The 27,677-nt window shown below is 37.2% G+C and overlaps 4 protein-coding genes across 6 annotated transcripts; 2 read left to right on the top strand and 2 right to left on the bottom strand.

The window, feature by feature from the left end:
* Window positions 1-1,816: 1,816 nt before the first annotated feature.
* Window positions 1,817-5,149, bottom strand: LOC137730884 (uncharacterized). The gene is made up of 7 exons (XM_068469883.2): window positions 4,622-5,149; window positions 4,271-4,411; window positions 3,818-4,183; window positions 3,147-3,389; window positions 2,883-2,975; window positions 2,474-2,674; window positions 1,817-2,374 (listed from the first exon to the last, which is right to left on the bottom strand). The coding sequence occupies exons 1-7, from the start codon at window positions 4,943-4,945 to the stop codon at window positions 2,162-2,164; spliced, it is 1,581 nt and encodes a 526-aa protein (XP_068325984.2). The 5' UTR covers window positions 4,946-5,149; the 3' UTR covers window positions 1,817-2,161.
* Window positions 5,143-8,349, bottom strand: LOC137730885 (zinc ion binding protein). 3 transcript variants are annotated; one of them, XR_015957712.1, is made up of 12 exons: window positions 8,187-8,348; window positions 7,846-7,959; window positions 7,612-7,730; window positions 7,472-7,518; window positions 7,269-7,369; window positions 6,978-7,065; window positions 6,731-6,839; window positions 6,389-6,560; window positions 6,200-6,271; window positions 5,993-6,106; window positions 5,707-5,897; window positions 5,143-5,280 (listed from the first exon to the last, which is right to left on the bottom strand). XR_015957712.1 is itself a non-coding variant. In XM_088687538.1 (11 exons), the coding sequence occupies exons 1-11, from the start codon at window positions 8,286-8,288 to the stop codon at window positions 5,790-5,792; spliced, it is 1,134 nt and encodes a 377-aa protein (XP_088543664.1). In that variant the 5' UTR covers window positions 8,289-8,349; the 3' UTR covers window positions 5,357-5,789. The 3 variants fall into 3 exon arrangements, 2 of the variants coding, with proteins under 2 accessions (XP_088543664.1, XP_068325985.2); XM_088687538.1 differs by lacking the exon at window positions 5,143-5,280 and having other exon boundaries at window positions 5,357-5,897; window positions 7,612-7,718; window positions 8,187-8,349; XM_068469884.2 differs by lacking the exon at window positions 5,143-5,280 and having other exon boundaries at window positions 5,357-5,897.
* A 7,331-nt stretch (window positions 8,350-15,680) lies between these two features.
* Window positions 15,681-17,098, top strand: LOC137730887 (two-component response regulator ARR5). Its single transcript, XM_068469887.2, has 4 exons — window positions 15,681-16,018; window positions 16,106-16,185; window positions 16,274-16,422; window positions 16,570-17,098. Exons 1-4 carry the CDS (start codon window positions 15,862-15,864, stop codon window positions 16,901-16,903), a joined length of 720 nt encoding a protein of 239 aa, XP_068325988.2. The 5' UTR covers window positions 15,681-15,861; the 3' UTR covers window positions 16,904-17,098.
* A 7,668-nt stretch (window positions 17,099-24,766) lies between these two features.
* Window positions 24,767-27,571, top strand: LOC137731201 (formin-like protein 4). Its single transcript, XM_068470300.2, has 2 exons — window positions 24,767-26,042; window positions 26,177-27,571. Exons 1-2 carry the CDS (start codon window positions 24,949-24,951, stop codon window positions 27,498-27,500), a joined length of 2,418 nt encoding a protein of 805 aa, XP_068326401.2. The 5' UTR covers window positions 24,767-24,948; the 3' UTR covers window positions 27,501-27,571.
* The last annotated feature ends 106 nt before the right edge of the window (window positions 27,572-27,677 follow it).

Below are 27,677 nucleotides of genomic sequence, written 5' to 3'. Positions count from 1 at the left end.
GTTGAAGAAGGGTTTGGGAAGACCAAGGCAGTTGCAGCAAATGGCATGGCCAAAGTGAAGGTAGGGGCTCGTTTTGGACTCCACTGGATCAAGGACAAGTTCCACAAGACTACCGGAAAACAGTAGGGGCTAGGGCTAGCTAGCCGCACAGCTTGATCATTCTCTGATTTTGTGACCATTTCTTTGTTGTTTTTGTTGTATATTTTGCGCACAGATTTGATTGTTCATACTCTGGTTAATAAATGATTTTTTTTATTTGTATTGGAAGAGGAGTAAGGATTCATGGTTTTTATATAACTTTTACTCGGTTTAAGCTGCAAATATTTTCGTTTAATTTGTTTAATTATGGATTCTAAACAATTGTACTTGATCCACAGTACCTAATTCTCACAACTTTAGATCAAATCACAGTTCATCTATCGTCTCAACCATTCGATTAGTTGGAAAATCTCATGTGCAACTCCACCGATCAAACCCATATGTCTTTTGGCTACTTAAAGTTGAGGACAACATTACTGGATTGGATTAAGTAGTGAGCCTACCTTGCTCTGATGCACATGTGCAATATTCTATGCATATTGCTGCAGCTATCTGCATGCTGATGCAATAACAAATATATCATTATCCAGATGTGAAAACCAATTTACATCGGCTGTTTTATTTATTTAACAAGTGATTAAACGTAATTTAACATTTCATTGGTTCTCTGTTTACTTCGTTGTCACGTCAAATAATGAAAGTCCTGTATAATGCTTAATTTATTTATTGTAGCGGATGATATTCTACTATTCAGTCTAAATCCATATCGAAAAAAAAAAAAGATTTAAAAATAAATAACGTTATCTGAATTTGAGGATTGTCCTTCCAAGCAAATTCCTGGTTCGTCTGTTTGTATTTAGGCACGCTTTTGTTGACTTGTAGCTTCGAATAAGGAACTATATTTCACCTTCCTCCCCCTCCCCCCACAACCGGAAGCTTCCACCAGGCCAGGGGTGGTAACTGCGACGGTTCCTTTACCGGAGCTTTTAATTTATTACAAGAAGGTTCAACGATATCAGTTATTTAATTGTGAGGAAAGAAAGTTCTTCTGTTTCCTTGAGCTGTGCCTCTTCTGGTTTCTCCTGTGACAAGATTTTGTAACATAAGAACCAGCCCTCTCACAGCCAAAATGATTACTTGGCATACAAGCAAATTGATTCCCATATTTTGATTTCCTGAATCCCTAGAAAACTCTTATTCTGCATCTCAATTAAGTGCGGATAGAAGAGTTTGTCCATGGAATCGACTAGGCCGAATCGGACAAGGGCAGATCAAGGGGCCGGCAGCAACCAAGACACAGCTCCTGTTTCCGACACCAAGGCAAGCTCCGGTGAACGTGCCAAGGTTAGCCATACTAAAAAAGTGGAAGAAGGGATTGAAAGAAAAAAAACTGCGGCATCAATTGGCATGGATAGGGTTAAAATAGCAGGTCATTTGGGCATCAATTGGATCAAGGGCAAGTAGAAGCAAGCAACCATTGAAGAAAGAAATCCTCCACTATTCTTCGATGTTGTCCTTTTTATCTCCTTTTTCCGGTTTGTTGTGTATTTTGTACAGATTTGAGCGATTACAGTTGGTGGATTTTTTTGTTTCCAAATCATGCTTCGATTCATTTTGCTGTTAAAACTTGTTCCTAACTGATTTTCCAATAGTTGAGGAAGGAACCCTCTTGGGTTTCTCGGAGAGATTCTTGAGCGTAACCAGAAGCGTGCGACGAGAGATAAGAAGCGAGAAACGTATTCCCGCTTGCATGGTAGAATTTCTCCGACCGCACATCTAACTCAAAATAGATAGATAAAATCTTGCCTCCACCAAGAATGAGTATCTGTGGAACTTACAAACTATACAATTCCAACCATTTTATATAACAAAGTTTGTAAACATGTCTCGTTGCTTGTTCCACAATTTATGTACATTCATTTAGCTAAAGTGAAACAAAACGGGCATTTCTTTCCTTGTTTCACTTCAGCTAAATAAATGTACATAAATTGTGGAACAAGCAAGGAGAGAAATGCCTGTTTCCTCACTTGAACGTGTTACGAATTTTTTTAATAGATACCTGCATCTTGATAAATTGTCATACCTACCTACGTGGGAGGTACAAATCTAGTGGAATTCGGATTTAGCAACGAGTGGGTCTGTCGTAAGTAGGAGGCAGGGAGGGGCAGTGCTCGTTCATGTTAGCGTACGGCTCTAATGTGTTATATAGAGGCAGTTCCATCCGGTATTCACCAAGGATCTGGCAGAATGGGAGCTTTTCATCCTTACCGTTGCACCAACTTGGCAAGCGGGTTTGGTTATCCTCAAAAACCTTAAGCATGTATGCATCACGAATCTGCAAGCAAGTATTAAAAAAACCGTGTCATATGTAGTAATATTGGCATAGTGCACTTATGAAAGTGAATGAAAACAAATTAAGTGCAAAGCGACTTACAGTGAACTCAGTAACTTGAATAGAGTTGGAAATAGGTCCGAAAATCCCAGCTTCTTTATACATTGCAAGAATAAAAGCAACGCATGTGGTAGATTTTCCATCACTATATACCCATTCATCTTGTTCAGGAATTGTAAGCAAGTGATCAAAGGCCATTTCGCGGCTTTCAACCTCAGCTAGAATCTCATACAGGTCCAAACCCTACCGAGGAAAAACACAGGTTAAAATTGAGAAACAATTCAATATGAAGCAAGTAGATAAAATACTTGTATAAACTTGGAAGATGATTAGAATTCCAAAAGCAGACCTCTTATCCTTCATTTCTCAAAAAAAACAACAGAAGTAAACCGTACGGCGCACGATGTGAAATAACATGATTTAATAGCAACCTCAAGTGAAGCACAGTTACCTCTGTATCAAGCCGCTTGTTGAGAGCCTCATTCCACATATTTGCAGCATATGCAGGCTGCATTCTGGTCCACATAGACATGACAGAAACCACCTGGAAACAGGAGTTCCATTAAGGATAAAAAACTTAATAAAACCAAGCATGCTACATCCAAAAAACCAAGCATGCCTATGCAGTACAAGTAAAATAACTTCATTTACAAACAATTTCTATAATGCTTATTGTACTACACCCCATAATTTTTTAAAGAAATAAATGCCATACCAAGTGAGTATCAAGAGGAGGAGGAAAGTTGTCAGCCATGGTGTCAATCCAGCTAAATATCATGTTGTGATAACCATATGGCTTCCCTGACATGCTCCGAACATACTCCCACGCTGCAGTAGAGTTGAATTTTGCACGTACATCTGGATGCAAGGGAAGCAAGGCTATTTGTGGATTAGAACTATCCTTGAGTGCCAACTCCCACCACTCATCCCATGGAATCACTGCTATAATTTCTTCACCCTGCAATATTAAATTATTATTACATGTAAAATAACCAAAAAGAAAAGAACTAAGCACAATAACTCCACCAAAAGAAAAGAACTAAGCAAAGTTTAAAAAAAATTAATAATCTGTGCAAGATTGTCATATGTTTAATTTTGTCCCTAAACAAACGCTCATCATATGTTCATCACTATGATCCTGATTCAACTATTATTTCAATATACGCAATAACCAAAACATTTAACTTAATTTCTATTCCTAATATATCCCAAACACATGAAATGAGTTGCTTCACTACACATGTACTCCCAACAAGCAAAGAGAAAACATGAAATGTACATAGTGATGTTTATTTACTAAAGCTATATACCATTAGGGTGAACTTGTGCCATACTGTCCCTTAACATTTTATCCACTATTACCTACGAAGGTTCTCGATGTGATACCTTTTCATTCTCGTGTCCTGATTCACCAACCCATAGGTTGCCCATCTCATCCTTCAAGCACACTGCTGTATGGCCAGCAAATGCTCCTGTTACCCATTTTTCCAATGTCTCAAAACCGCCCCATCTACCACGGATCTTTGAAACTGCTAGAAAATCACCAGTATGAACATCTGCAGGATTTATAGTCGTCTGCCACGGGCGAGAACGTTTTTCAAATGTTGCACCCATGTGCTTCTTCAAAAAATCCAAGTTTGCACTTTGACCCCAAGCAGTGTTGGAAAACAGAGGCAAAACATCTATTAAAGACAGCATCGTCCCCAGCATCCCTGATGGCATCAGAAACACAGAGACTCCGTGCTGCTTTACCTGCTCAACAGTCATCAGTGTGTCAACTCGAATCAAATAAGTTTTCCTAGCTTATTCAAACAGATTTCAGTTATTGAATGCACATACATATTCCAATTCTGCAGCCTCTTCCCACGAGTCAAATTTCAATGTATTTTCTCGAGCAGAGAAGTAGTAATCCCATGTAATCCGATATGGTGTTGCAAAAACATAAAGATCCATACACGCCCAGCTGTGTGCCTCAGAAGTCTGCAGATTAACAAATTTGATAAAACCAACCCCATTGACCATAAAATCTACAATAATTTACAGCTCAAAGTTCAAACCAAGATCTCAATAAACTGAATTCAGCTAAAAATTTACTTAATTCAAGACAAAAGCATTCAATTATTCAAGTACCCACATAATACCTAACAAATTTCAAATCAAATTTAAGGGAACAAAAGCAAAAGATCGAACCTTTAGATAAAGAACGCCGCCTCCCAAATCGGGTTTGCCCCGATCGCCTTCGGTGAACTCGAGCCGTGCCTGGTTACCGGAAAAGCAAGCTCCTTCCCATTGAATCGAGCTGTTGTCCGGAGTCACCGACCCAATAAAAGAAGGCAACAAATCCACAGCACTATGGAAATTGTTGAGCACCGGCCACGATATCTGCCTTGGCAGAACCGGAAGCACGTCCTTGATCCTAAGGGGCACCTTCAGCGCATCCCCAAATCCTGACCCCAACCCTAGAAAGCATAACAAAAGTAAGAGCAGCCGTGGTGTGCGGGAGAAGGGAGACATTGATTGATGGTTGGATAGATGGGATTTTCCGGGCGGGAAAATCTTAACCCTAACCCTAGAATTTGGGGACGTGAAGAGAAGACGTTGGTCAGAGGTGGTGATTATCCATGTTCCTTGTTGTTGGAAATTTTTGGAATTTTGGAATTTTCAGTGACCGACTTTTGACTTTGTTTTAGGTAGTTCGGACCGCCGGCTACGTTCTGTGATGTCCGTTGGATGATTAGTAGAAACGACACCGTCTGCTTCACATTGCACTCTCCGTCCCCCTCAAAACTTCTTGTTAATATGCTGATTTGTTTCCCTAGTGAGGTCCGTAAGGTAACTAAAGCAGTCGCCTAAAACTCGATCGTCAGAATCAAGAATAATGTCATCTTAAAAAGACGCGTTGTTTGAAAACTTCACGGAAAATAATAAAAGAAACACGCACACCTTTTTAATCTAAAAAACTAAAAGAGAAATACATTAAGCCTCGATAATGTACAACTTCAACCAATGTCTAACCGCGTTGGTTAAAGTTAGAATTACATGAGGTCAATTGCGCTAGTTGATGTTGTACATTCTTGTGGTGGGGAGATGAGTTAGAATTACGTCAGGTCAATTGCGTTAGTTAATTTGACAAGAATGTACAACATCAACCAAGCTCTACTGCATAAAATAGATATTTACATCATGAACTGAACTTATACAATTTTGTCAAATCTCTTAGACTGGGATATCACACAATTTGAAGAGAAAATCATCACGAAATGGGTTTCGTCTACCTTGATAACTTGTCCTCCTTTTAGTCAAGAGACGCCGCAGACTCATTTGAAGAAGCCGGCGATCTTCAAAACAACGTATGATTTTAGACCGACCAATTTGACATCCCGTAAAGGAAGCAATTCGAGTAGCAAGGAAGAACAAGAACACTGTCTTCCACCACCATCGGCTGCCTAAACGGATTTAACTGAATCTACATGGCAGAGGTATGGATTTTGGTATATAATCAGATTAAGCAGCTATGGTTTAATGCCAGAATATAATAACAGTTGAGTAAGGTTAACATACAGGGATATTGAGAGGACGGCCAGTTACGCTGCTCATGCAACTAGCTCCAAGATGACAAGCTTCTTCGCAGTAATCGGAAAAAACTGCTGGGACGTTCATATCCTTTATTAGCTCCTGAAACACACCGCGATGCAACCAACAAAATTAAGAGAAAAGGATTAAAATAAAGGAACCAAAACAAGAGACGATTAGGTATCAAAAACTGACAATAGTCGGTAACCAGCTTGAATAGGCAGCAATTCCTGCATTTGGAGCGATGACCAAGTGAGGTGATGAATCCTACACACATTTGAGAAGTCTTGAGAAACCACAAAAAGGAAAACCGATAAGGCTAAAGAGAAAACACATGATCCTTAGCATGAATTTATGTCCATACAAAGAGACAAAGTATACAACCTTAGTTATATCCCTGTAACGGTCGTGATAAAAGCCGCTTCTAAGTTGCAATGTAACTGCTGGAGGTTCACTAGCATGTACATCCCCGCTGACAGTCTCACTTGAGGATTTACAAATGCAATCTCTATCAAGGCAATGTGCATACTCGGATAACGCGATCATCTCACCATCTCTATACATCTCAAAGAGGCCAGGGAGAATCAAATATAAATCAGAGATATTTCACAAGAGTGCAGCAAACACAAGCAAGCAACCCTTGTTTTATCTTCATGAGTGAAGTTCAATAAAAAACGAATGTAAATGAATACCAAGCAAAACATCATTTCAAACTATAGAACCAACCTTTGCTGTGGAATCGAAGGCCCAACAAGCTCTATATGCACGTTCATGTTAGGGAAAAGTGCACGCAACTCTGAGAAGACAGAAAGCTGAAGAAGCTCTTTCTCAGGGCCTGACCAAGTTTAGTTCATGAACGAAATTCCAATATAACAATGATAGTAAACCAAAGATATCAAACCTGACAACTTTCAGGATGACTCTTAAAAATTTGCAATGGTAGCAGAATTAGAAATTCGAAGAAAACACATACCAAGATAGTGTATGTACAATTTGTTGCTGATTCCAGAAGTCCAGCTTCCCAAACCAGCTACTTGAGTGGCATGGTAAATTGTAAGAGGCTGAAATGAAAAAACAGATGTTAATAATTTCCAGCATTTAAATTGGACTTATGGATTCGGATGGGAGCGAATGTTAAATTAGGCTCCCATGTACTAAAGGCAATTAGGTATCTTTTCTTAATATGCACTCCCAACTGTTTACAAATGGTTCGGGTTTGATTTTATACACAAATTCTAACTCTCAGCTAACACACCTATCATACCCAATGGAGAAGCAATGCAACAGGTGAATGCAGCGGGATGGACCTCCACTCATAGTACTCCTTCCAACTGGTTAAACACTCTGATATCATAACTGAAGTTTCTGCATGTTGATATTACAAATAGAGAGTTTGCAAGTGTATGTCATAAATCTACAAACATCAACTTCTCTTGAACTATCTTAGTAAGATGAACAAGACGATACCAGTACAAGGGCAAAAGGTATTCGAGAGATCCCAAGAACCATTCAACCTGCCAATGGAAAAATATGAAGGGCCGGAATTAGAATCAACATGGAAAACGATATAATACAGAGAAATTCAGATGTACCAGGCAGAATGAAACCTTAAACAATCAAACGAAACAACTGAATCCCCGCAACAACATTCATACAACCACATTCCCATTTGATGGACCCCTCTTTTTTCCAAGACTGAACACCTCGTCTCGTGCTTTTCACACACCTAACAAGATCACACCCGAAAGAGATATTATCAGTGATGACCCTCGGACAGTAAACCAGCTAATAGAAACAACATTACTCATTGTTTTCCGTCTTACAAAGAAATCGTGGAATACCTGAACTGTAGCTTCTTGAGTAAAAGTGAAAGGAAACTCGTTCAAGGTGTCCATATGCTTCATATGTTGCTCTAACCTTGCGCACTCTTCTTTGTGCTCAGGCCAATGCGCAATCTAGGCCAAAAAGTTATATAGTAGCACGGGCAATCGCTTAAATTCAAAGAAAACCCAACTCAAAAAACAAATTAAACCAATTTATCCCTTCCACACAGACCATTTCAGCACAAATTAAGACTAACCCAAGTGCTATTTTCTTAAATTAACCGTGATTATGCTGTGTGATTTGCATGAAGCAGAGAAAATCGAAGAGAGAGAGAGAGACAGAGAGGAGAGAGAAGTACCTGGTGAGATACGGCGCAGTAAGCGACGGCTCCACAGCGAGCACATCGTCTGGTGGGTGGGCCCGTGCACCGAGTACCCAGTCCCTTCCCGGCACACTCCATCGTTTCGCAGAAAACTCTGCTCTTCCTCTCTCTCTCTCTCTCTCTCGCGTTTGAACTTGGATACGTTTATACGGTACGAACTCCGGACTACGGACGTCGGACTGAACAGTTATGGGCCTTTCGAACTCAACCCAATGGTAACTAGGCCCATTTAGTAATAAAGTTTGAAACCCTGAATATGTTTGTCGTGAAAATATTTTTGCCCTAAGCGTTTTTAATAAAAATGTGTTTTTTTAGTAGTACGGCACCATGTATGATAAACTTTAAATTATTTTTCAACTCAGAAGTACTTTTTGCTTTTAGCTCAAACATTATCATAAACACTTTATAATATCTAAAAGCGTTTTTAGCAATTCTAAATTGGTCAATTAACGATCATTTTCGCTACCTTTTGTGAGGAAGATGAGTCAATAAGCAAAATACACATCCCACTTTTTTTCTCTGCTTCCATTTCCATATGAAGGAATGAAAAATGGGGTTCGATTTTAGTGGCTGTTGTAAGATTCTGTGCTTTTGTTTTAAGCTTTGTGTCATTTTCCTAATAATAAAACCCAACTGCTGATTTGAGTGATTAATTAGTTTAGTAGTTTAAGCATGCACGAACAGAACACTAACTATTCCTACCAAAAAAAAGAAACATTTTGTATTAAAATCAACCCAAAATATATCCCTTTATGAACATTATAGTAAAAATTCTTAGATCTCACTAGTGCCACCATGTTTGGTACAAATATTATTGTGTGCGTCCAATGTAATGCGCTGAATTCGTTTGTATCAGGTGGTGGATAGAGTTGAGTGTTTTTGGTAGAAAATAAATATTCTACTTTAATCTGATCTAACTTACCGAGAGAAAGTTTGACTCAAAGTTATAAAAAAAGTATATCCACTTCAATGGCGGATCCATTCGTGAAACTGGATGGTCTCGGGAACACTCAGAAGCCCAAAGAAGCGCATGTGAGGACCATGCAACGGTATGGGCAGGTGGTGAAAGAGAGAAGAGCATCATGGTTGTGCAGATGATGTGCAACAGAAACTTTGAACCAAGAAGAAATATCTAATTTTAGACAAAGAGAAACACAGAGAATACTACCACGGCTCTGTTGTTATTGGACCTTAGTTCCAATGAAGAAGAAAAAGAAAATGACTCTCTCTCCACTTCCCACGCAACAAACTCCTCGTTTTTCTTTTTCTTCTTTTTAATTGTGGTCCAATCAGGTTGTGTCACCTAACATTTTAATTAATAAATGGGTGATGTGTTATTTAACCAATAATTTTTTATACCATATGTTTGACACCATTATTTATTGTAAAATTCACTATAAATTCGTAAGACATTTGAACAACAATTCGTAAAGTATTACGAGCTCGTAATCACTTGAGATTTCATCTCTTACCATCAAATTAACTAAAATACTAAAGCAAAAACTCTGACATTTTTCTATGTTGTATATTAAATGATAAACCTAATTAAAATAATAAACCCAATATCTCAACACAAGCATAGTGTTTTTTAAGTGTAATAGACATTATTTATATGATATATAATAAATTTATTTAAATTCATCTAGTTCGCCTAAGTCTCGTCTAAATGCAGAGGCGCTACACCTCAGCTCGTCATCCAACTAGCACCTAGCATACCTTAATTAGGATTATTCAATATTAAAATCTTGAATCCGTTACTAACCCACTCTAACAAGAGTTTACGCGAACGTTTGCTTGGTGTGTATTGTTTATTTAAATAAAATTGCTAGCCTACCACACGATGTTTTTTTCACCCTTAATTGTTCAGCAACACCTTCCCTAAACGCCATTGGAGTGATGATATTCCATTTTCCTAATCTTATTAATCAATAATATTTATATTCCCATAATCTCCCATTCCTCGGTTGAGTCAATTGTCCCTCTCAAATCTTCCTTTTGTGGTTGAATAAAAAAAGAAAATTTGTTCTCATTGCCTGTTTGGTAAAGAGAGATCCATTGCTCCAATAAATAAATTGCTGGTACAAGAACAAGATACAACAACAAAGAAAAAGATGCCACAATCCCACTCGTATTACAAAAAGTGAGATGCCATATCTTTAAAGAAAAAGAAGGATCATTCACACCGTGATTCTCTTTTTTACCTTCAAAAGTCACGTATGAAAGTAATTTCTAGATATGCATCTCCGTTAAGTATTATAAATAACATTGGTAAATAAAATCGTCTCTCATTAGGGTAAATAATAGATATTTTACTAATGAAGCGTAATATGTATGTCTTTTTTTATTTTTTTTAATGTCATTTGAAAGTAATTTTAATCTTTTCAAAATCAATGTCAAGCAAACCGAAAATTCTAAAACGGCCTCGTTGTATGAACCGATAACTAAAAAATAAACGATCATGGATCCTAATCCGTGGTATGTTTTGGGTCATAAGAAAAGAAACTTGAAAAAAACAATTATAAGTATGAGAGATGTTTTTCAATTGTCATTAGTTTTCAACCTTAATTGCATGACCGAATATGCTCCATACATCTATTTATCGTGAACTTGCATAATAAAATAATGATCAATTGCTACTTAGAATATCTCCTATGAAAACGTCAAATGTAAATTGGAAGGGCTATGTGGTAATGTTAAATTTTTTTTTTTTTCTCCAACTCAAATAATTTGTTTATTCAATTATTATTGTAGGACCTACTTCAAAACAAATCAATAAAAATTACTTTTCATGATTTATAATTAGTACATTACTAAGACCCGCGTAAAAATATGAAGACATCAGTTATAGTTTGACATAGAATTGGCAACGCACAATATCTCTGTCAATCAACTTAAGAGTAACATATAGATTAGAGCTTAAAATTTGACATCTCTTTAAGAAATGATCGATTATCAATTATCTTTTATATTCTAACTCGAACCGAACCAACCCGACCCGATGGATTGAATTTGGGACAATGGCGAGTTGCAACCCCACATGATCAACGATCTTTTGATAATCATGTAAAGGTGTCGAGGCAATATAATTTTGTGGGACCTAATTGATGCCCTAAACATTAAAATTGAGATTAAGTTTGACTAAAATCAAATGCAGTATTATTTTAATCGAGTCTAATTGTAAAAAGAGAGGTCGTTTAATGGAAATGGCTTTCATGATTACAAAGTCAACCAATTCTTAAAAATACCTCTTTCCGAATTCAAGGCGAATATTTCAAGCCATAATTTAAGACAACTTAGCAATGATGGTGGTCTAAATGCATGTATCTACTTGGCCAGTGGTAGTTGGAACATGCATCCTATACGATTTTAAATGAATAGTTAGAAGAAGAAGATCATTCGTTTTAAGCCCGAGTTTTTGTAGAGCATGGATGCGTGTAACGTATCGATTTGGGATTCTATCGGCGAATTACATCTTTAATTTAAGAAGATTAACCTTTTAAATAAAATTTTGTAAATTATATGACGTAGTTGTTGATAATTAAATTATTACTTGAATGTTAATTAACGTGTTTAATACTTACTAATGACACATAATGTGGTTTGTAAATTTAGTCTAAAAAGTTGGTCTACTTATCATTACTTTTCTTATAATAAGTTTCAGAAGACATTACGCACAAATAATTCATCAATAGAGAATACGATTACAACATGATTACGATGGTAGCGTCAACTGGGTGCATTTTCTCTCGTGACCAAATCTTCGATCTAGATAGATTAACAAGCAATAATAAATCTTCTAAATAGTCACCATAAGAAACAAACAATAACACCTGCACAAGAACCAGTTGTGCAAATCTACCACAATAAATCAATGGTGACATATCCAAAACCGATTAAAACACAAAGTTAAATTGCTAAAAAGTGAAGCCACATAAACCGCTAGGCGGCTAAAACAAACACAAATCACACTAATTTGAGAAAACCACCGTTTGGGATCATCTCCACAGTGAAAAAAAAGACACGATAGCCTTGACATCCGCAACAATTATGGCCAAGCAAGGAGAATCGTCACTAATCTAGCCATGGAAGGCTACTAAGCTACGACGTGGGTCTACAACATTGTTGAATCGATAAAGATTCACGGCAGTCATGACCGAGGAGCACTGAATGACTGATGAACTTGTGTCCACCATGGAAACCAAGCAATAGAAGGCGGTTTCGACCCACCGAAACCACGAATACGACCCCAAATGGACAAATCTAACCCGAAATAAGGTGTAGATATGGGTTTGGGAGAGGAACTCCATTAAAACATGGAGGGTTGCTCACAAAATGTGGGTTAAGAGATAGGGAAAGGGAGGCGTGGGTGGCGAAGGAAGAAGAAGAAGAAAAAGTGTACAAGGAAAAGGAAGGAAGGTTGTCGCCGACACCAAGCCGTAACGAGGTTCCATCGACCAGAGAGAAAAGATGACACGTACGTGAACAACTGTGACTAACGCATCACAAATTAATTAAAGTATTAACAACTTAGTGGATGTTTGGGTAAACTAATGAAGTGTGCCAAATGTTGGGCTGAAATTCTGTCACACGTTGGACCATAATCGGATGACGCCGTGGGAGCTGGGATTCTGATGACAACCATCAAATCGTTTACCCAACATCCGCACTGACCAGCTGTCAATATATACATATATTTTATATTTATATGTATGTGTGAGTATGACTACGAGAGAGATGAGAAATCAATCTCGGAAAGACAATACGAGCGATGACGATATTTGATGATATCCTAAAAGATTTGATATGCTTTGACAAAAATAAAAAGTAAGTAAATAAATAAAGAGATTTGATATGCAGTGTGTGAAATTAAATTTTGAATTTTGGAAGCAAAAGTCCAAGCATTAAAAAGGGTAATGTTGGGTCCCACCTCCACATTATTTTGGGACTCCCAAATCTCCTCGATTCTATTTCTTGTCTCGTTGCCTTAAACACCCATTGTTGGGAAATTTCGCAAAATATTACTTCTTTTAAGAGGAATGCTGAGGGAACCTTCTCAAATTAGGATTTTTATATACTTTCGTCATCTTGTAGTCTGACGTTAATTTTCATAACATTGTAAAATATTATGCTAAAAACGTGAAGTGACATAGAGTTTACAGAGAATCTCATTTTTGAAAAGTCTTATTAGTATTTATGTTCTTTTAAACTATGGTTATGTGGTCATAGGGATTACACACCATAAAAAGCAACTTTTTGATTTTTCTATTTTCTTGAGTTTTTTTTTAAAATAAATTTGATTTTATCTGCACTAAGATTGAGGAAATGGGTCAAACATCATAATAGATCATCCATAATAATTTAGTTTTAATTAATTTTTGACGAAAATAGAATTTCAGATTTCTTACTCATAAGAAAATAAAAATTGTATTTTTGTTGTGAAGGGAAGGAGAGAGTCCACACCAATGGCAGAGCCACAAGATGATACACACACATGAACAATTGTGGCTAACATAACCCAACGTTTGGTACGCTTCATTAGTTTACCCCAAGCATCAACTAAGTGGCCTCGTATATGAACTGTGAACTTGTAAATGACAATTAAAAGTTGTTTGATAAACATTTTATTTTTATTTAAAATGAAAAATTATTTTTTTGGAGTTTTTCAACTTTGGTAATAACCAAATGAATTTTATTTTTTTAAACCTAAAAACTGAATAATTATGAAGCAAACCTTCAATAATCATATTTTTATAATAGGTATGACAACTGGACCGAGTGATGCCAATTAATATAACAGCAAGTGATAAACTGTCATTAGTGGGTAAATTCTTCATCTTTAATAGACCGTGTTCCAGATTGTCAACAAAGCGAGGACTTCAACTAAAAATCAAATACTCTTTACCAAATTAAATTATGAACCCCTTGTTAATCACTCACTTGAGTTAATTCTAAGTTCTTGAACACCTTAACCACAAAAATTATTTAATGACAGCGTTTAACCAATAGAAAGTAGTAAAAAAACCAATAATAATATTATTTGTTAAAGAAAAAAATGGAAAGGGGGAACGGAGCATGAGGTAGCACGTGGAACGAAGAGGTGTGGGGCCTGTGGGGACAAGCCAAGATTCGGGAGGAGATACTGCTTGCCAAGTCTTTTTATTTCACTGGATTCCTTTTATCAAATCTACTAATTTAAATTTTTGAAATTTAATTTAACGGTTAAAATTATTATAATTTTTAATGAAATTCCTGTTTTTAATCATTTGATCAAATTTTAAAAATTCAGATTGATTGAATTTTATGAATTTGATGGAAAGAATTCGGAAGGATCCCTTTCTTTTTATTACAACCCAACAAAATATGTTTTTTGGTAAAAAAAAACCCACCAAAACACGGGGAAGCTCACCGGTCACTGTGTAGTCTGTACCAAACTCAACAGTCAATGCCACCGGCAAAACCCGGTCCCCTAATTTTTCCCTCGTTTCGTGCCACCGGTTCGGTAGTCGCGCGCCCGCCCAAGGTTTTGACGGTGCGGTCCTCCGCTGACCGCCGGTCAACACAGCCGTCCTGTCACTCCGCACAAACCCCGACGTTGACCATAATCTTCGCTTTACATTAACCATCATTTTCTTGTCTTGATCACTATATCACTTTTTTAATTTTGTATGAAAATTAATTCTCAACTGGTGACAATTAATGATTAAGAATACATTAGTGTGTTTTAAATTACAGTAATGCTAGAAAGATTAAATTTGAAGACTAAATGAAATGGAATTTGATGATTGAATTATTATTTAAACATTGATAAACGTGTTGATTCCTTATTAGTTACGCATTATTTAGTTTGTAAATTTAATCTATAAAATTAGTCTATCTAACATTACTCTTTAAAGTAACTAGAGGGGTCATTTTCAACATTCAAGTTTGAATTCTTATTTATATATAAGTCGGAAGGCAAAAACGACCAATAATCCTAAAAATACTCCTTAATTAGAATCATAAAACATTTAATTTAAAAAAAAACTCAAACTCATAAAATATAAAAACATATTTAAAACAAAAAAAAAATAAAGGAATAGAATTACAAGTATAAAATAACAAAATGTTATTCATAGCCTCTATTTGTATCATTTAGTTAATAGAGCTGGAATTCACATACCTTGGCATACACTACTTCTATTAAATATATGATATAAGTAATGATATAGTTTAAATAAAATTTAATGTAACTATCATATTTTTTGTCAAATAATAATAATTCAACGACATAACAAAGCTAATAACGATTATAAACGATAAAATTGATTATTCCAACAATTGAAATTCGAAAATATTATTTGGACCCTTGATTAATTTTTCAAGGTCTGATTGGGAAGATCGCATCATGGTGGATTTGAGGATCTCAGCGTTTTATGGATTAAAATTAAACAAATATTATAAAGTAGATTTTGAGATTTGTTAGAGAGAGAAAGATTTGATTTGGCGAAAGAGAACAATACTATATTAAGAGAGAGAAACCCCCACACTCCGTGACGCAGACAGAAAACTTTCACCTCGCCATTTCTCTCCACCATTTGTCCACTGTATAAAACTTCAGCCACAGAAAGCAGAGCAACCCTTGTTTTTAACTTCTCCGATTCCAATCCGGAAGATGGCGAGGAACGGTGTCGCTTCGTGGCGGAGGAAGTCGGAGAAGCTCGATCTCTCGCCGCCGTTGGTTTCGGAGGAAGCTCACGTTCTCGCCGTCGACGACAGCCTCGTCGATCGCAAGGTCATCGAGCGATTGCTCAAAATTTCCTCCTGCAAAGGTAGAATCCGAAAACACAGTTACATTTTCTGGAAACGTCGTCATTTTTTGTTTTCTATGTTTTTGATTTGGATCTTTTTGGGTAAAGTGACGACTGTTGACAGCGGAAGAAGAGCTCTGCAGTTCCTCGGCCTGGACGAGGAGAAGAGCTCCACCGCCGGATTCGACGTAAGTTCGATCAACGGCTTCTGGTTTTCATCTCTTAAATTTCAATTATTTTCGAATAAAATTTTTGGTTCTCTGTTATTATGTGCAGGGCTTGAAGGTGGACCTGATCATAACGGATTACTGTATGCCTGGGATGACCGGCTACGAATTGCTCAAGAAAATCAAAGAATCTTCCACATTCAAAGCAACTCCCGTCGTGATTATGTCATCCGAGAACGTTTTGGCGCGCATAGACCGGTAATTATTCCCTCCAAAATTAATGTATAATTATCCAATTATCTTCGCGGTTAATTGGTTTTTGCAATTAATTTGGATTGTTAATTTAAAGTTTGGGTTTTGATTTTTAATTTAAATTTTTGGGTTATTTTTTTTTGTGTTCGGCAGGTGTTTGGAAGAAGGTGCGGAGGACTTCATAGTTAAACCGGTGAAGTTGGCTGACGTCAAGAGGCTGAAGGATTACATGACGACGGCGAGGGATGTCGGAGTGGAAGAGAGCGGTGGAGGAATGAACAAGAGAAAGCTACGCGAGCCGTGTGATCCGACGATGCCTTCATCACCGCCGTCCCTTTTTCCGTCGTCGCCGTCGTCGTCCTCATCGTCTCCGTCTAAATCCCCGTCGCCTCCTTTGTCATCGTCGTTCTCGGCTCCGGCGTCGCCCTCGTCGCCCTCGTCGCTTGGTTCTCCGATCCGACGGTTGAAAATGACCAACGCTGATTAGATCAATCGAACCCGATAGTACCGCAATCGCGCTTTTCTTTTTCGGGGCCAAACTGCAATTACCCGTTTTAACGGTTTTTGATGAATTACTTTCCATTTTTTTTTGTTTTTTGTTTTTTCTTTGCCTTTGATTTATTTTGTTTGTTTATATGTGACTATGAGTTACAATATTAATACTACTAATTAACTGATTACATTTCTGATGTTCAACTATATTTCGAATGAGTGAATATATGTGGTTTATGGTAGTTTACTAAAAACAATGAATTATCGGTTTGGATCGGTCCGGTTTAAAGAAAAAGAAACGAGTTAGGATAAAAAATGGTGTCCGAACCTAAATTCAAATAAAAATAATACTATTATCCCATATTTGTATTATTATTAACATATTTTTAATAGAGAAAATTCACGTAGGTTGGTAGAGTCTATTTTTATTAGAAACATGGTACAAAAATGCGATAAATGTAGTATTGTCAAATTCAAATCTCTCTCCATGTGTATTAGAATAACTTTGAATATTGCGTTGTTAAAATAAAGAAATTGCAAGCAAGCATTAGAGAATGTAAATTGGGAAGGACACTACTTGACTGCCGGATGTTCAGAAGCAACTCCTGGTGATATCCAACCACATTTGGACTCGAGTTCGATCAGTGTTTATAATTTTAATTATTTGGACACATGTCCGAATGTAATTGGTTATCAACAGGAGTTGCTGCTGAACTTTTAGCAACCAAGCGGTGTCCAATTGGGAAATGTTAGCTTTGTTTCAAAGTTGAGACAGATAAAATTAAGAAAATAGAAAGGAAGAGAAGAAGAAAGGGGAGGTGTATGCACAGGGTGGGGATTGTAGGACCTGGATCCTCTCCGAGGCAAACCCTCGGGATGATGCTGAGCGAGAAACACGGGCCGTTAGATTTTGATCAAATGGCTACAAATAGGAAGGTTCTTTTTAAAGTTATAATAATTGTAGCTGTTGGATCAAAATATAACGATTCGTGTACGTCGCTTAGCAGGATCCCGAAGGTTTGCTTCGGAGAGGATCCAGTTCCGGGATTGGAAGGTTGAAATAAATAGAGATATGGTTTTGATTTGGTTGAGTTGGAGAGATAAGCTTGCAAGATCTTGTCTGGTAGAAAGAATATTGGAATGGATTGTGAATTGACGTGCTTGAAATGCCTCCTTTTGGGAGGGACTTTCTCTAGGACCCTTCCCTTGGGTGGGGGACCCTTCCCTGCCCCTTGAGCTAAACTCCAGTGTTTTTTGTCTCTCTGTCTCTTTGGAAGTGGCATGCTTATCATATTCTCTGCTCCCAAACCTCCATTAGTTGTTACTTGAGTTGACACCCACTCATGCTCCACATGCCGACCACATTTTTAACTTTTAAATTTTGAGACCTAAAATTTTGACATTGTATGGATTTACATGTGTTATATATTTAAACGTCTAATTATCTATTGAATTAATGTATTTTACATATTAGAATTCTCTTCCCTCTTATTTCCATCTCCTTCCATCCATTCTTATCATATTCTCTATTTTATTTTTCTCTTTCTATAAAAAAAATAATATAATAGGTTGACGTAACTTAATCGTGACCGTTCAAATAGAAGGAGGAAGAGGAGAAAAAAAAAAGAGAGAAGAGAATCCTACCTCATGTTTTACAGGCTACGTAGTTTAAACGTGGCTTAAATGTCAATTCAGTTACAGATTTCATACTTACCATGTCATTAATTTAATAAAGATTCAAATAATTCATTAAACAAAGGTGTAAATTGATACAATTTCAAAAACTTAAGAGGGAATATGAGAAAAACAAATTTACTTACTTGAAACGAGAGAAGTCACAAATTAGAAAGAGACTAAAAAGTACAAATTCGAATCATTATGGTACTCATGTTTTGGTAAACATGTGCGGAAGTTTATTTCGATACTTATTTTATGTAAGTAAACACGTTTATAAATATTAATGAACAGATGGATGTGAACTTGTATCCCATATTTATTAACAATAGTACATAAAATTTAAAAATTAGAATTGAATGGAAGAGATTATGTGACATATATAGGTGTGGCTAATCTTTGAGAAAATATAATATGGACCCCACATGGGTAGGTGAGAGAGAGAGGGAGAGAGAGAGAGAGAGAGAGAGAGAGAGAGAGAGAGAGAGGAGATATTGCAGAGCTGTAGTTTTGTTTTTGAATCTTTTTGATTGTGAATCAAGAAAAAGAGAGGAAGTGGGTCCAGTGGTTGTCACTAATTTGCCTTTTGGTGTCACCAAGGGCATCTCCATCAAGGTGCCACCAAAGCAACAAAAAATTAAATTTAATCAAGGAAAAATTGCTCTTAATTTACCCTTATGGCACGTTGACGTAAGGTAAGGTAATCAGAATAAGCAAGGGTAATTGAATTTTAATTATGGAGTATTTCGATGTTTACTAAATATTAAGGAATAAAAAAAGTGGTGGAGCTCATACGAAACAAGAAATCCAATTCTTGAAATTGGAGGAACAAGATTCCTTAGTTTTGTGAGGTATTTGAATTCCCTGAGAGTAAGAGAATCGGGAATGCATCTTTTATTTCTATTATTCCCTCACTTGTTTCTTATTATCCCAACATTGCCTCTCATTTGACACTCATTATGTCATTTTTAATAAATAAATAAAACCTATTTATATATTTTTATATAGATAAATTTATAAAATTATATAAATTTAATTAAGAATTAAATTAAATTAATTAGTATGAAAATAATTTATTTATGTAAGGGCAATATAGTAATCAAACTAGTTTTCATTCCGATTGAAGTGAATTAGTAAACAACTTATATGGACTCAACATCATTCCTACTCCGATTCCAGACAATTTTTAGTAAACAACTTCAACAGGAATCTGATTCTGATTCCACCTCATTTCAATTCATTCTCAATCCAATTCCCCCTCAATCTAATTCCTCTTAATTTGATTACAGATTAGTAAACGCACCATTAAATATATATTTTTAAGACTTTGAATTGATATTATGTTGAGTTTCTGCATGTGTCTTAGGTTTAAATTTTGAGTAAATTGTAGTAATAGTTCATTACTGTAACTCAATTTGAGCAATGGTTCATTAATTAAAAATTCATTACCATTGGTCCCTCAACTAAAAATTCATTACCATTGGTCCCTCAACTTATCAAAACGTGCAGCTGTGGTCCCTTAACTAAAAATTCATTACTATTGGTCCCTCAACTTTAATCCAACTGAAAAAATTGTCCCTCAAGTTTAACCCTCTAACTCAATTGGAGCAATGGTCCCTCAATTAAAAATTCATTACCATTGGTTTCTCAACTAAAAATTCATTACCGTTGGTCCATCAACTCATCAAAACGTGCAGCTGTGGTCCCTTAACTAAAAATCCATTACTATTAGTCCCTCAACTTTAATCTAACTGGAGAAATTGTCCCTCAAATTTAACCCAATTTGAGGAATGGTCCCTCAACTTTAACCTAGTTGTAGCAATCGTCTTTCCAACATAACTAATTTTGACGAAAAAAGACCATAACTACACGTTTTGATGAGTTGAAAGACCCCAATTGTAGCAATGGTCGTTTCAGCATAACTCATTTAAACAAAATTTTGACAAAGTTGATGAAAAAGACCATAGCTATACATTATGATGAATTGATGGACCAATGGTAATAGATTTTTAGTTAAGGGACCATTGCTATAATTTACTCTTGAATTTTTCCCACATAATAGCAATAATTTTTTAGAAAAAAAGGGGGTGGTGCTATCCACACTCCCATTTTTACCCTTGGCACACCTCTCTTAATTTTCGGCTGTCGGATTAAATGAATTAAAGAATAATCAATAGACAAAATTAATAAAGGTGTGTGAGAGACAAAGAAGGGTTTGTATACAACACTACCCAAAAAAAGACATCATCTTTTTATTTATTTATTTATTTTTTATTTTTTACTTTTGCCTATTGGTTATGCATCAATGACTTTAAACCGTTGATTTAAGTGAGATTTGATGTGAAAACTCATGCTAACTTCGACTGGACCCATCTATGCATACAAAAGGGTTTGGCCTTTCTCCCAAACCTAATTTCGGAACCATGATTTAAACGAAGAACTTGAGCACACTAGAAGAACATTTTATTTTTCTGATATTGGGAAATAAAAGAGAATAATATTATTGTCATGGTAGTTAGGGCCTTCTTCTTCAACTCATTACATCTCTGGTTCAAATCCTTTTCGCCGTCCTGCAGAATATTGCTTGTAGACCTGGTTTGGTACTGAAGTGATTCTGAAAAAAGCTGCTATCAAAAAAAGCTGGGAGCTGTTTTTGTGTTTGGTAAACACTCAGCTTTAGTTTTTTTTCACAGTTTTGGGTGAAAAAAGCCAAAAACAAGAAGCTGCAAAACCCAACTTTGAAAAACCGGTTTTTTTTCACATCTGTTTTACATAAAAGTTTACCAAACACTCTAATACTGCTTTTTTTACTTTCAAAAACACTTTTACAAAAAAGTTTACCAAACACTCTGCTGCTTTATTTCACAGCTGTTTATTCTCACAGCACAGCAGAAACAGTTTTTTTTTTCAAAGCATAGCAATATCAAACCAGCCCGTAATCAAAGGAGAATGAGCCGAAGGTCGGTCGGGTCCATGTCGGTTTTTCGGTTTGGCAGTTTAAAATGCCCATCCACTACCTTCAATCAACTCTCAGTCGCAAGAAAGCGCTTTGCTTGAAGCAAAGCAAACCCATGTCACCTTGTCATTAGCAAATTGGGCCGTTTTTTAAATCTATGGAAAATGGCCTATAAAGTTATAAACCGCAATTAAACATAAAAAGCCAACGGGCCCAGCCCAAAAAAAATATATACAAGTCCATAGAGACAAACAGAAAAACATAAAGCCCATGTATGGAGGCCCTATTCCGACACAAAAATTGTGAGAGAGAATACTAGGAAATGGTTAAACTAGAAGAAGTGTATTTTTTTATTTTTTTTCTTCAAGAACTTTTAGCACTATAGTTTATTAAACATTTTGACACTATGTGCTCATTTGGATGTGCTTTTAAAATAACTGAAAGCACTTTTGATGAAAATGTTTTGGAACCAATCCTTAGTAAAAATGCAAGTAAATCCTGGAAAAGCACATAACTAGTGCTTCTTGCAGAAAGCACTTCATGTGCTTTTGGAACCCAAAAACATTTTATCTAAAAGCGCTTTCAGTCATTGTAGAAGCACATATTTTTTGCTAAAAGCACTTTTAGCACTATAGTTTACCCCACACTTACATCTTTTTTTTTTCACAACGGTTTATTCTCACAGCACAACAGAAGCAGTTTACACACAACAATTCCAAACTCGACCTTAGTTTCTTGGAGGAAAGCTGTATATTTGTCTGGAAGCTATGGTCATACATTGGACGGAATAAAAAGACTCTTTTACCTTTTTAATCATGGCCGACCGATATACATAACAGGAAATGACTAAAATCTCAGGCATAACAACGTCTAGAAAAACTACTCCGCATAAAAAGCAAATCAAGTTATAATTTTTGAGATCATTGCTATAAGTAGCCATTTTGAACATGCTTCGTTTGCCTTAATCATCTTCTTCGGAGTTAGAACATTTGTTTCGAGATATTTATTTCTTGTATTAATCCACATTTAGATGCTCAAGGAACAGTGAATATTCCACAAACTTGAAGACAAAAATGGGAGAGAAATTCCTACTCGTCTTTTCTTCCTAAGTAGACTTGAATTTCATATCATAAAATAACACAAATCAACCTCTCAAGATTCCCCACTTCTTTCTCTAATTTTCTCCAACATATAGTCTTTTGTGACAATGAAGTCATTCACCCGAAAAAATATAATACGATTAAAAGTATTTTCAAACATCTCATCGACTTTACCAGTGAGAGATTTTTTAGCATGTTCAGAACATCATCACGTGTCACTATACAAATGGTGAGATACTTGTGTTTCAAGATTAACAACTCAAAAAATAAAATTTCACTCTACTTATATAATATCACGTGATAAACTATTCGTATTCCGAACACAATGAAAAATTTCTCCCACTCAGTTTCAAAAATTGAAATTCATAGTATCACCTCCTACCCAAGCAAAAGTACTAATTACCTTAGATAAATTCAAATCTCATTTGAATACAACGTCTTAAACATTTTTACGATTATTCTCGCAAATATAAGCTAAAATCAAAATATTATTCTCCTAAATTTCATTCAAATACGACGTTTTAAGCACGATTTTTTTTTTTTTTTTAGCTTCAAGAAAATATCTCACTTTGATCATCAATAATACAACGACTATTTGTCCTGCAGAAAAATCCAATTTTATTTCAAATTCTTGATTTAACCACCTCGGCGCAGAGTTTATCACTAACCCGGCACTTTTATTTTCCAACCACCATGGACACTCACTTACGACAACGACCTCTAAACCAAAACAAAATAAAATAAAATCATCCAATGTCGTCAGTGAAACTAATTTGGTGAGCAACTATTTCTCTAATTTCTTCATCGTCTGGTCAAACCTACAATTCGATTTCTTAATTTCAAATATGAAACCGAACTCGTTGACCAAATTGTTTCGTCGTCTTTTGGTTTAACATGGTTTTCTTCTTTCAACGCGTCAAAACTCAAATGCCTTTCGAACTGAACAAATCATTCAAGGAAGGAAGAAAGGGATCGGGAAAGTTCCTTTCCCACTGACTTTGTTCGTTGATTTACCATTATGCACAAGATTAACTAACTCAAGATTTAACTAATCGTTAATTACTAGGTCGGCCAGGTCAAGTAATCCCCATTATATTTCATTAAAATATCACATAAAAGGTTAGCAATGAGACTTGGAGTTTCACCAAACATGTTGGCTTTATGCTCTAGATACAGTAGCGGATCCAGAATTTGAACTTCAGAGGGTCTCAGTGTTAAAGGTCCAAGGTTTCTAGATAGAAACAGAGCGGAAGCGCGCAAAAAAAAAATTCAGTTTATTCATTGAGGCATTTCATCAGACACTTGGTGGATTTGTTGTCATCAGCCAAACCATGTTGTGCACGTGTCAACAAATGTCGACATATGCTGAAGCAATTTGATGAGTGATATCGAGATATTTTGTCTAGTGTTGTCGACACAACGTACTGAGATATCCCTAGCAAGTATTACGTCAAACACTTGGTAAGTATAGAAGGGGCTCGTACCAAACATTTGGAGTGTCCACGAAAGACCTTTACATGTATATTTATCAGACTCCTGGTGGTCCTGGGACCATGTGCGTCTATCCCTGTCTACATATATAATCTTTCTTTGCAAACCAAGTTCGAAACTTTCTTCTCATAGTTTAAATTATATTAAAACATAGCGTGAATCCATATGTTAATTATATATATATATATATATATATATATATAAAAAAAAGTTCTACACTAATTTATATTAAAGGAAGAGAGAGTGTTTGAACATAAAATGCAGTGAATTGAAGAGAAAAACCGAATTCATTTTTCACTCAAGTTTATCAAGATCTATTAAACATAATTATAAAACAACACTATAATAGAAACAAAATTGGGTGATTTGTCACTTCAACAAGCTGTCCACAATTTCTGGTTTGAAATAGCAAACCTACCCTCCACTTTTCTCATTTGTTTAGTTAATTTTATGATTTAAAACCCTAATCTTGAATTCCTAAAGCGTGGATTTGTAGTTAGTAGTGGGGATGTGAACTTAAAACCCCAATTTAGAAGCCTCTTTTGAGTTTCGATTAAAAAAACAAAATAAAAACTAAAAAGGGTTTTTGAGTGGTTGAATTATATATAAAAAAAGCCCGGGAAGAAATTTTGGAAAAACAAACAACTACTATCTTTGAAGCTTTCAGCTTTTCGTCAACCAACACCCACCAAAAGCACCACGACAAATCCATCCATTACACTTTTAGATTTTTTGGCTTTCGATGTCAACAAATTTACAGAAACTTCCAACCGATTCAGTTCCCAAAAACCCATCTCTCCAATCTTCCCAAAAAGCTTCATGGCTGCCAGGATTCGGCCATGGCTTCTCTCTTGTTTTTTCACTTACGGTTTTTTAATTATTATTATTCCTTTTTGTCATGGCCAATCCCCTCAAAATATCGAAACTTTCTATCCGTTTACAGCTCCGCCACCCGATATCCCACCTTCTTTGCCTCCCGAGGACTCTCCGGCGCAACCGGAATCACGGCCGCTGCCGGTTCCTTTGCCGCCAAGAAAGTCTTCGTCAAAGAGTGAGATTGCCAAGGCTGTGGCAGCCACCGCAGCCTCCACTCTGGTGATTTTTGGGTTGGTTTTCTTTTTTGTGCAGAGGTACCTTGTTGCCCGGCGCAAGAGAATTAAAGGCGGTGGTTGTGGTGGTGGCGGTGGTGGTGGTGGTGGTAGTGGAGGTTCGCAAGGTGGCCGGCCTCAGCCGCGGCCTCCTGTGGCGGATCAGAGTGAGTTTGGCAGATATGATGGGAATCTCAAGGGGTTCGTTGTTGATGAGAACGGTCTCGATGTGCTTTACTGGAAGAAACTCCGAGCAAAGAACTCGAAGAAGAGTTTTCGAAAAGATGGTGAAGAAGACGAAGGGAGTAGCAGAAGAAGAAGGCATGAGCGTACACGGGAAGTTCCTCTCCTCAGAGGAAAGTCTTCAGCTTCCCACATCAATGATGTGCCAGAAGTAGTGAATGATCGAAATCGAAATGGATCAACGGCTCTTAAAGCTGTTGAAATATCGGAGGAACCAGAAGTAGAGCTAACTGTTAGATCATCAAGTCCTCCGCCTCCCCCTTCTCCACCGCCAACACCGCCGCCTCCGCCGCCACCTCCTCTGCCAATTCGAAACAATAAAGGCTCCTCAGCGCCTCCTCCTCCTCCTCCTCCACCGAAAGTTTCAGCCAAGAATGGTCCTGCACCGCCGCCTCCTCCACCCAAAGCGCGGAGTTTGAACGCGCTGTCAAAACCTTCTCCAGGGCCGAAAGGTAAATCAGGGGAGTCTTCAGCAGGAGCAGGAAATGTTAAAGTGAAACTGAAGCCACTGCATTGGGACAAAGTGAGCACACATAATACTCAGCATTCCATGGTGTGGGACAAAATTGATGGTTCATTTAGGTAACGAAAGTGATTTCCGCACACCATTTATCTCCTTATGCACACCACTCTTTATTTCGGGTTTAACCGTGTATTGTTTTCCATTGTATTTGGTTTTGAAGTTTCTGAAAACTTAACAAGTTTGCTACTCTCAGATTTGATGGTGACCTAATGGAAGCGCTTTTCGGCACTGTTGCCACCAACTGGCTATCCCCCGGAAAAGACAGCAGCCAAGCGAGTCCGAGGGGCACCAACGTCGGTCCATCACAGCAGATTTGCATCCTGGATAGCCGGAGATCCCAGAACATTGCGATTGTCATAAAATCGCTGACGATTTCTCGAAAGGAAATCCTTGATGTGCTCATGGAAGGCAGGGGGCTAAATGCAGAGACTCTTGAAAAACTTGTTACTATTGCTCCAACGGAAGAAGAACAATCCCAAATCCTCGAGTACAGCGGAGATCCTACAAGGCTTGCTGATGCTGAGCGTTTCCTCTATCACATTCTCAAAGCTGTTCCCTCGGCGTTTACTCGATTCAATGCCATGCATTTCAGATACAACTACGACACAGAGCTTGCGAGCCTCAAGGAGTCTATACGAACAATTGAACTCGGGTGCAAGGAGCTTCGAACTCGAGGGCTGTTCATGAAGTTGCTAGAGGCGATTCTCAAGGCTGGAAACCGCATGAATGCAGGAACCTCGAGAGGAAATGCACAAGCATTCAACCTCAGTTCTCTTCGAAAACTATCCGACGTTAGAAGCAGTGACGGGAAAACAACACTGCTGCATTTCGTTGTGGAAGAAGTGGTGCGATCTGAGGGGAAACGGTGTGTCATCAACACGAATCGTAGCTTGAGTCGCAGCAACAGCCAGAGCCATAACGGAAACTCAAATACTGAGAATATAAAACCAAAAGAGGAAAGAGAGAGGGAGTACATGACGCTAGGATTGCCCGTGGTTGGAGGCATCAGTGCCGAGTTCTCTAGTGTGAAGAAGACGGCTAGTATAGATCATGACAGCTTTGCAAAGATGTGCTCGGCTCTCACAGCCCGCGTGGCGGAAACCAGAGAACTCCTGCTCCAATGTGAGAACAACGGCGGTGGAAGATTCGTTAGGGACATGAATGGTTTTCTTGAAGCAGCAGAGGAAGAGCTGAAGGTGGTGGGAGAAGAGCAGAACAGGGTGATGGAGTTGGTGAAGAAAACAACAGAATACTATCAAGCAGGGGCTTCTATGGATAAAGGGGCTCACCCATTTCAACTATTTGTCATTGTTAAAGATTTTCTAGGCATGGTTGATCGAGCGTGCGTTGAAATTTCTCGAAATGTACAGCGGAGGAAGAAGAAGGTTACAGCGAGTTTAGGGTCATCGTCAGCAGACTCGCCGCCCAGGAACCCCGTAAGGTTCCCAGTATTGCCTAAGAATTTCATGTCAGGAAACTCTACGAGCACTAACAGTGAATCAGATAATGATTTTTGAATTGGCTTTCTACAATGTATATGGATTACAAACTCGATTACAATCTGAAAATAGCTGAGAGTTTTTTCAAAGTTTCAAGGGTTTATTCCAAACCGTGGCTTCGTCTTCATCTTTCCTACTAACGACTACGTGTTCCATTCACAAATATTTGTTCTCAGTTTTTTTTTCGTCTGCAAT

Source organism: Pyrus communis, chromosome 16, assembly GCF_041283825.1.
Source record: "Pyrus communis isolate YQ-2024b chromosome 16, ASM4128382v1, whole genome shotgun sequence".
Lineage (NCBI taxonomy): Eukaryota > Viridiplantae > Streptophyta > Magnoliopsida > Rosales > Rosaceae > Pyrus > Pyrus communis.
The sequence above is the reverse complement of the archived record's forward strand: the minus strand, read 5'-3'. Positions and strand labels throughout refer to the sequence as shown.